This window comes from Dreissena polymorpha, chromosome 12 (genome assembly GCF_020536995.1).
Source record: "Dreissena polymorpha isolate Duluth1 chromosome 12, UMN_Dpol_1.0, whole genome shotgun sequence".
Taxonomy (NCBI): Eukaryota; Metazoa; Mollusca; class Bivalvia; order Myida; family Dreissenidae; genus Dreissena; species Dreissena polymorpha.
In genome coordinates, this window is record NC_068366.1 from 63,482,857 (window position 1) to 63,493,700 (window position 10,844).

General features: G+C 35.1%; 1 protein-coding gene across 1 annotated transcript in view; it reads right to left on the bottom strand.

Moving 5' to 3' along the window:
• LOC127852669 (afadin-like) overlaps nucleotides 1–8,021 on the bottom strand; it is a 90,136-nt gene extending 82,115 nt beyond the window's left edge. The window contains exon 1 of the mRNA XM_052386619.1: nucleotides 7,749–8,021. Coding sequence (XP_052242579.1) covers nucleotides 7,749–7,853 — 105 coding nt within the window. The 5' untranslated portion in view covers nucleotides 7,854–8,021. The remainder of the gene's footprint in view (nucleotides 1–7,748) is intronic.
• Between the last annotated feature and the right edge of the window lie 2,823 nt (nucleotides 8,022–10,844).

Genomic DNA, 10,844 nt, shown 5'->3' on the forward strand with positions numbered 1-10,844 from the left:
ATTTAATAGCTTATAATATATTGTATCCTTTTGGGTTACAGTCTGCACAAAGAATTATTCAATTTCAGGCAGCTATTATTGTAGGATTGAGTATTTCTATGGGAATACCAGGAATATTGTCCACATGAAAAATTAACTTAGATTTATCAGCACAAATATTCTTAAAAATTCTAGCTCTGTATAACACTGTGTTTCTTTTCACAATTTTTCAAAGATACAGTATCCACTATGCACCGCACATGTATTTAACTAACTTAAATATCACTTGAAGTTTTAGTTTGATGAGCAAAGTTTAGATAATTTCATGCACATGCAAAGGTATTTTTCACCACAAAAATCCAGGTTCTATAAGAAAATCATTGGCATCTCCCACCAGGAAGCGTATGCATCTATGCAGAACATTGTTTATTGGTGAAGCATATGTTCTTTGCATTAAGAGGTACAACCTGAACAGGTAATAATCTGTGGTGCTAATTGGAATTTCATCACTGGAATATGATCTTCATTGAGAAAGTAGTCTCTTGAGCACTGATAGAAACTGAACACTTTGCAATTGAAACTGACCACTTCAAATTAAAAATTTGTTACAGCAATACTTTTTCTCAGAATATTGATAATGTGACCTTTTATATATTACAAGAATTATATGGCAGGGCAGTAGGTTGTTTTTCTATTTATCATAATTAATGCTCCCATTTTAAAAGAAATAATTAAATATAATTGCTAAAACTCTGCATTTTTTGCCTGTTTAAATAAGTTTTATGACGTCTGACGTGTTAAAAATCATGATGTCACGAGAACCTGCCCTGGTCACTGTAACATACTTTTAGCTATTTTTGCTTTTTTGTGTGTATAAAATGTGCTGCAACTTGATATAAAATCGTTTTCTACAAAAAATAAAGCAGTGATTTTTTTTGCTTTTATTTGTTACAGCCTGTGCCATTTGAATTGGGAAAATTAGCGCGATAAACCATGAAATTGGGAAAAATTGTGTGATAAACCATGACATTGGGAAAAATTAAGCACTATAAATATGATTATAGGTAACAGAATTAAAATTATTTCTAAGTGCATGTTCAGGGTTTTTCGAACCATTTTGGGAAAAGGGGTCTGGTCAAATTGGGATTGTTTTAATTGATAAAAGTGCCAATTTTGGGAATTATTTATCGACAAAAAGGACTAAATTAAAGTTATATATTTTGCAGGATGTTTAAATAAAAAGTTGAGATCTAGAGTTAAATGTCATAAGTCATAAGAGACTTCTTTCTTAAAAATAAATTGGGGGGGGGGGGGATGAAATTTGGGCATTTTTGGGAAATTTTGGTCAGCTTTTAAAGCTTTTTCACGCGAAATGCGGATTTTGGGAGAAAATAAAGAAAGTCTTAAATAATCAATGTAACATATTTTGCTGTTTTTAAAACAAATTCAAGGCAACACATAATTTAAATTTTAATTATGCAATATGTTATATTTTCTACACTGGTTCAGGTTCACTCATGTATTTTAAGTCTGAAAAAATGAAGTCTGGGGTAAAATTTACCTGCCGAGGGGGAAAAAAATCCGAGGGGAAAGGGTCGTTTTTCGGCAGGTCCCAAAGAAGGAAAAAAGCACTGTGACCCATGTTCAAAAAGGCTCATGAACTTGGCCAAGATATCATCTAGATACAACTTCTGACCAAGTTTGGTAAAGATCGGATGAAAACTACTTGAATTAGAGAGCGGACACGGACTGACCGACCGACAAGCCCACTCCTATATACCCCCTAAACTTCGTTTAGTGGGGGTATAAAAAGGTTTTGTGGTGTATCATTTTGATCTTTATTTTACTTGCCTGGCAGGGCAAGTTGGTTTTTTAGTTATCCCCACGCTTTTTGAAAAAAAGGTGGGGATATTGTGGTTATCTCCGCCATCCGTCCGTCTGTCTGTCCGTCCTGGCCACTATCTCCTCCTACACTAAAAGCACTAGAACCTTGAAACTTACACACATGGTAGCTATGAGCATATGTGCGACCCTGCACTATTTGGAATTTTGATCTGACCCCTGGGTCAAAAGTAATAGCGGTTGGGGTGGGGCCGCGTCAGAAATTATCACTCATTTTTTTAGGTTATTTTACATTTACTTCTTTATTTCTACACCGATTCACTTCAAATTGATACTGGACCTCTCTTATGACAATACGGTCAATCTCAACCATGCATGGCCCCATTCCCAACCCTGGGGCGCCCCGCCCACATAGGCCACACCCTACAAAAATTTCCATTTACTATAATTTTTTCATTTCTACACGGATTCACTTCAAATTGATACTGAACTTTTGTTATGACATTAGGGTCAATCTCAACGATGCATGGCCCCAATCCCAACCCTGGGGTGCCCGCCCACATAGGCCACACCCACCAAAAAATTCCATTTACTATAATTTTTTCATTTCTACACGGATTCACTTCAAATTGATTCTGAACTTCTCTTATGACATTAGGGTCAATCTCAACTATGCATGGCCCCATAACCAACCCTGGGGCCCCGCCCACATAGACCACACCCACCCAAAATTGCCTTTACTATAATTTCTTCATTTCTACACCGATTCACTTCAAATTGATATTGAACTTCTCTTATGACAATACAGTCAATCTCAACTATGCATGGCCCCATTACCAACCCTGGGGCGCCCCGCCCACATAGACCACACCCACCCAAAATTGCCTTTTACTATAATTTCTTCATTTCTACACCGATTCACTTCAAATTGATACTGAACCTCTCTTATGACAATACGGTCAATCTCAACTATGCATGGCCCCATTACCAACCCTGGGGCCCCGCCCACATAGACCACACCTGCCCAAAATTGCCTTTTACTATAATTTCTTCATTTCTACACCGATTCACTTCAAATTGATACTGAACTTCTCTTATGACAATACGGTCAATCTCAACTATGCATGGCACAATTACCAACCCTGGGGCGCCCTGCCCACATATGTCACACCCACCCAAAATTGCCTTTTACTATAACTTCTTCATTTCTACACCAATTCACTTCTAATTGATGATGAACTTCTCTTATGACAATACGGTCAATCTCAGCTATGCATGGCCCCATTACCAACCCTGGGGCACACCTAGGTCAAACATTCGGCGTGGGGATACGCGTCGGCCTCTGCCGCGCCATTTCTAGTTAATGTTGAGCCCTGCCCCTCCCAAACATTTTTTTATATTTTTTTTTACATTTATACCTATGTTGCCAGCTGGTACTGTGCTATTAAACTTTGATTAAATGTATATTTATGTAAATTACATTAAAATATAGCAATTTTAAGTGTTGAATAGTTGGTGAAAAGATCTTCTAAAATTCCCCCTTTCGCCCAAAACAACGTAAAATTCCCTCCTCTAAGGGCCCCGGCCCCAATCCCCCAAAGTGGAGCAAGGGCACTGGAGGACGCCGAAAATTACTCAGGACGAGAGCCCACTGCGACCACTTTGAACAAGTTCAAAGTAGTCGCTGAAGTCGGGCGTTTTACGGCGTTCTGTTAAGGATGTCATAGGGAAGCCGTAGAGACGCAGTAGTTGTAGTAGGGTTGCTGTAAGGTCGCCATGGACGACGTGTGGTCGTCGCTCAAACCCAAAGAAAATGATCATTGACTGCAAGGTGACCGTACGGCGACCTTAGTACGTCCTTTGTCACGCCTTTGTGTCCTCAGATCGACTATGGTCGCTTTAGAACGCTAAGGACGCCCCTCAGACACCATATGGTCGGCTTTGGTCGCTGTAAGGACGCAGTACGAACGCTGTAAGGTCGCCAGGGACGTATTAAGGACGCCGCAAGGACGTGCAGAAAACCATAAACCAAGAAGCTGGTGTGACGGGAAGGCGAAAAACATCATTTTTACCAAAAAATCATTGGCGTCCTTACTACGATATTCAGAAATTTCCAGAAACACAGTCTTAGGCCTCCGTAAGGACGCCAGTCTGGTGTGACGGGGCTATAATATACACAAACTTAAAACATATATCTTTGCATTGGGCTGATGTGAGCCCAGTACAACAAGAATAATATTAATATAAATAATGCAAAGGCTTATAAAAAAAATTAACAAACAAGAATTTAAATTTAATAAACTCAAGATGTCATTAGTAGAAAGACAGATGAATACAAAACATCTATGTGCATACAAATTTCGCAATGATGCCCTTTATTTGCTGCCAAAAAGCTGCACAAAATTATGACCTGTCTAATTTAATAACACTTCCAATTTCACAACAAAAGCTGATCTAAATTAGATAATTGGCCAGACAAGCAACATACAAAAGCTTTACATCCCAAGAATGTTGTTTCGCAATCCATTATGGATTACATATACTAGGGTCTGCTACAATAACATCTGACTAAAAAATCACAAACTATTCTTGTCTTTGATACAGTTGTTTTATTAATTTATTCCCAAAAGTGCTGGACCGTCAGTCGTCAGACACTTGTACTGTACCGATTATTATGCGATTTGGGGTTGAACTTTCATGTTAGAAAGGAATGAAAACCCTTTGCGAAGGGTAGAAGGTGTAACAGTTTAATATAAACAAGCTTAACTGTGTGAAATGCTCAATACTAAATCACTGCAACTGCAGAGTTACAGACAACTTACAGTACAGAGATACAACTGATATGGGTGGCATTAAAATGACACTTGTAAAGTAAACAAGATTATAAATAATTAACATAACCATTTCAATGCATAGACATCTGAAAATGCTGTTATTTTTTGTATATATAAATAATATAATGTGCTTAAGGTGCATCCTCACTGTTATTAAGGCATTTTATTTTCTAATTCAACAATTTTTATAAAATTTAATGTTTATTACAATATTTTAATAACAATAACATAAAATGGGCACATGACAGTCAAACATTTCACCAAGTGCAGGAAAAGCTGTGATTGTGCTTAAATCGTAATGAAAAGTTTGCAAATTCAGTGTCTTCTTTCAACTTTGGGGGAAAGATTGTGATGCCCTTCTGATAGAGAAGTGTTTGACAACATGGTTTTATTCTAATTTATTTTAAAGCTTTAATGAAATGCTTTGAAAAAATATTTTACTGTTTGTTTTATAAAAATTGTTGGAACCCTTAAAGGGATCTTTTCACGTTTTGGTAAATTGTCAAAATTGAAAAAAGTTGTTTCAGATTCGCAAATTTTCGTTTTAGTTATGATATTTGTGAGGAAACAGTAATACTGAACATTTATCATGGTCTAATATAGCTAATATATGCATCTTTTGACGATTTAAAAACCTGAAAATTATAAAGCGTTGCAACGCGAAACGATTGTATAATTTGGAGAGTTCTGTTGTTGTCGTTTAATTTTGTGAAACTACGAAGATTGCTTATAAAAAGTATAAAATACATTACCTATACATACTTTGCAGAATGGCCGAGCGGTCTAATTGGTATTTACTCCAGGACTCCAGGGGTCACTGTTTCGAGCCCTGGTGCGGGCTACTTTTTTTTTCCTTTTTTAAATTATATTCTTGATTTTTTACTGGAGCTTTTTAGATCCAATGTTTACATTTATCAGTATATGGCATTTAATTACAAACGTCAAAACATGCCAAAATCTGTGAAAAGGCCCCTTTAAGTTTACAAATTTAGTATCTGTTAAATCCGAATTTAGTCTCTTTTCAAAATTAATCTTACAATGAGAGGGAATTATAGATGCCCTTTGAGCTGCAGAATAGTGGGCGACTTTCATCCCCAAACTTGCCCATAAAATCATTGCATTTAACTGAATCATTCAATGAAATTGAATGCATGTCTGTATTAAAAGGGCCTTTTCACGTTTTGGTAAATTGACAAAATTGAAAAAAGTTGTTTCAGATTCGCAAATTTTCGTTTTTGTTATGATATTTGTGAGGAAACAGTAATACTGAACATTTACCATGCTCTAAAATAGCCATTATATGCATCTTTTGACGATTTAAAAACCTGAAAATTATAAAGTGTTGCCACGTGAAACGAATTTATAATTTGAAGAGTTCTGTTGTTGTCTTTATATTTTGTGAAACCATGAGGATTGCTACCGTAATAACTCTATGTTTTCGGACACTCTAAGTTTTCGGACACCCCCTTTTTAAGCAAAAATAATTATTTTTCGTGACTCTTAATTTTCAGACACATGACTTTTCGTCCATAATTAATGTCTCTAAGTTTTCGGACAGTATATTTTACAGCGCTATTTTACCAAATTTCGGTCCTGTTTTCGATATCTAATGACACTTGATCATGGGGTTTTACAACCAGATTAACATCATAAAAAATGGCAGGTGCATGCCTGAGGGCAACGGACCATTACATATGCGTTATTAGGTAAATAACCTTGTAAACTGGTATTAAACAATAGTTTCGCCCGATAGCATAAGCGTTATGACAATTACCAAGGGTAGTGCCAATAAACAGTTCCATTATCTACCGCAATAGTACTACCCCATCTCAGTAATATAACTGTGACAAATACTAAACGCTTCGAAGTGTGATGCACCCTTTTGCAAGTTTTACGAACAATAGAAGGTGTTAGACAACAATTATCGGAAATGAACAAACAAAGAATTCATAGTTTGATTTTGTATTGCCTTAATTACAGGTTCATACAAGCGTGTATCGGTACATCACATGCTCATCTTTAAACTCTTTGGTAAAAGAACAAACTTGTAGTAACTTTCGGTCACATAAATGAAGCATTTAAAATAATTTAAAATGCAGTGCAAACATATTTAACTGTAATTTATACTTTGCGGCACGGTATTTTACAAGCGCATGCCTTTACCGGTAGTCATTGATACAATTGACGCTATTGTCGGACACAATTGACGCTATTTTCGGATACTTCAATTTTCGACTCTAAGTTTTCGGACACCTGTATTTTGTGAATATTTTTCGTAAACATAGAGTAATTACGGTAATATAAAGTATAAAATACATCCGTCATTGTATCCCGAAGGATGGCGAGGTGTTCTAAGTGGTCGACTTTTTACTCCAGGACTCCAGGGGTCAGTGGTTCAAGCCCTGCTGAGGGTTACTTTTTCTCTTTTTTAATTTTATCCTTGATTTTTTTACTGGAGCTTTTTATATCCAATGTTTACATTTATCAATATCAAGCATTTAATGACAAACTTCCAAACATGCAAAAATCTGTGAAAAGGCCCCTTGACTGGACACCCCTTTAACATACATATGTTATGTACTGCATGTGTACACGAAATGTACTTCAAAAGAATCTGAAACCCCTTTAAGTAGGACATGTTTTCACTATGGACTAACATTACATCACAGTGCATTTGGTCCATATTTTGCTGCAGGACATAAACAAACGCCAATCCTGTCATATTTGACTAGTGACAAATAATTTTGATGGGTATCAGGAAGTTGATACAAAGGGAGATAACATTTGAAAATCGGTTTGCCAAAGCCGCTGAGAAAAAGGTGTCAATTCATTACTTTTTGCGCTAATCGTTTAATATGAAACTTATGTTCACTAGCGCATGATTTTATAGCCTGAGCCATTTATCATAGCGAATTCGGTGCCAATTCTATTGACCTCAGATATTGTCGGCCATTTTGTGATTTGTGTTGATAATTTGTATACTTACCTGGATTTACCTGTACAGGTGTGCATAGATAACAAAAACACATGGTATTTCGGAAGAAATTTAAATAAGATACTTTTCAAAAACGTAAAATAGTCTGTGAACTTTACCTCGTTTGGCTGACTCAATTCAAACAAATCATAATGATCTAAGTTCCACTGAGTGATTAAGTTTGCAAGTTTTTGACGGTCCCGTATTTCTTCCGACTTCACCATTTTCCCGCACTTTACATATATCCACAATCAATCAGCTTCTTTTTATTTAAAACAATAATTCACAAATTTAAAATCAAATTCCTTGAATTTATCCGTACGACGACATTGTAAACACAAATCGTAGGAATGTTGCTTAAGTTCACACCGTTTCAACGGCCTCCCATCTTTCGGAATGTAAAGCGCATGCGCAGTTTCTCTCTGATATGCAAATTAATCAAGGTGCGCGCTGATTCAAATCACGGGGGAGTTCTCAAAATGAAAGTTACCTGTCCAATAGTATACTGTACAAATGAATAGTGACACTAATTGTATACTGTATTTTGTAAAAGGCGGCTTCCAAATAAATAAGCTGACGAAATGATGATAGCTTTAATGACATTTGTAAGTTGTGAATTCAATATTTAACAATACCTTACCTTAATTCTTACAACTTTCTTTTATGTTTTAAATTAACATTTGCTTTTCATATAAGCTAAACTGTTCATTTGAAAACAAAACAAAACAATCTTATTCTTATAAGTTATATTAGTTTTATATTACTAAATGAATAGTTTTTCTGCATTAAATAATTCATGGGAGTATGTCATTTTCCATCATTACTGTATATTCAATCCATGATGCTTATGTGTATTTAAAAATTTGATTGTTATAATAAAGTATTAAAATGAGCGTCAATATACGTTTACATTTTAATTTGTGAAAGGTAAATAATTTAGTTACAGGCTGAAAAAGCTATATCATGCATAATGATCTTTGATGGTTAAGTGTTATGAGCTAGAGTATAGATCATGTGTGCAACAAGCTAACTCCACATGGTGAACATTTTGCTTCTATATGTATATGTATATATTTCGTGATGAATGAAGAAGTTCTAATGCAAAGGAGCTGTATCACACTAAATTCTTTTGTTTCATTTAGATTGACCTTGACCTCAGAGCTTGGGACACATGTCTAACACTAGCATACAGTATCCACATAATGAATATTGTGGCAATATATTTTGAAATTAAAATTTCAAAATGAATAATGAAGTTAGAGGCTGGAAAGCTGTATTGTGTCCAAATACACAGACAAACTGTTACAAACATATGAGCCTTGTTCTGGTAAAAAGGGATTTCATGCATGTGCCAAAAGTGTCATCCCAGAGTAGACGTTGCAGTCCGCATCAGTCCAATCAAAGATGACACTTTTCGCTTTAATGGTATATTTCATTAAAAAAAAGTCTGTTGTTAGTGAGATCCAGTCTAGCCAGAAAGTGTAGTCAGCGTTTAACAGAGCGAGCTCATATGCATTCACAGATTCACATGTATCAAACAACCATTGTGTCAGTGTATCAATCAAGAGAGGAAGGCTGCTGAAGAAAGTCACAAAGATGACCCATCCCCCACACCGTTTAAATGTCACAGGTATAACAGACATGGTCATGGCTCAGTCAAGGCCACATAACTCAGATGTCAAGTTTCTATTCAATGGCTCTGTGAGCAGAAAAGTAGCTTGCTAAAAAGGCCAAGTTCAAGGGCACATAATTCAGGAATGTACACATCTCTGGGTATGAAAGTGTCTTGCAAAACTATATTTTTAATAGTGATTATATTTTTCAAGTTAAAATATTCAATTGCTCAGAAACGTATAAGTACTTCGCCCTACAAACTCAAAATATTTTATGCAAACCAATCAACTAAACAAATACTTGAAGTTGTATGGAGGATAATAAAACATTTATAAACTAATAAGGCAATTGTATCTATGTTAACCTGCATCACTTACTTATCATGTTCATATAACCTACATTTTCCTGACAGACTTTCGACCCTGAAGTCATAGTGTCCAGCAGAGGCGCTTTTTTAAATGTTTTACTTGACAATGTTCTATTTTACATAGTTTTTGGCACATACAATTTTATTTTAAAACACTTGAACAAGTATTTTGCAGATTTTACTGTTAAAATTGAAATTGAGATCTGAACAGTTTTGATAATGAAAATATGTGATGTCCTTTAAATCATGTGTCACTTTGAATTGAAAAATTGCAATCATTTATTTCTACCTCATACTGTTCTCATTGAAATTAGTTTTCATTTATTTTACTTAAAGCCACACCTCTTGAAATGAAGTACATGTTAATCAATGCATATAGATGCAATTTGAAAGTATGCAGAATTGTCATTAAATCTATAGTCTAGTAAGCAAGTAATTTATTTTATTTTTTAAATTCTAAAACCGAAAGTAGGATTTCTTTACTAATACACCCATTTCGACAAACGCGATTATTTTTAAGTTTTAAAGCGCAAAAAAACGGATTTCTACCTTGTAGCCACCAGATATATTCTAATTGAGATAGTTAAAATTAAATCTATAGCCTAGTTAGCAAGTTATTTATTATTTTTCAAACGGTACCGCGTTTAAAACCAAAAGTAGGATTTCTAGACGTATACGTCCATTTCGACAAACCCGATTATTTTTAAGTTTTAAAGAGCAAAAGAGATGGATTTCTACCTTGTAACCACCAGATATATGCTAATTGGCATGGATAAAATATGTTTCTTATTTACACTTAAATTTACTATGCTATGCATTTCATTTCAAGGTGTGTTGCTTTAATTTAGCTTTTTGCATGTCAATTGCATATTGAAAGCATTGAATTTATGTTTAGGAATTGATTATTACCAAGGGAGCTTATTCAAAGATGAGATCAATTGATTGCAAACCAGAGTTACCAAACATGAAATTAGTGTTGGTCGTATTGAGAACCATTCTCCTAGCAGAGTTGTCGTTCGTGCCTCAATATGAACCGCAGTGTAAGAGAGTGATTGAGAACAGCACATTTGAGAACATGTTCTTTTCAAATTAAAATTTACAGTCAACATCAAAAACCAAGTATTTTTTTAATATCAATAAATATTTTGCACATACACAGCATACATGAATTGATTTATTGCACCCTAAGACATCATGAATATTGTACGTCTTTGAGAAAAAATGTGGGTGTTTG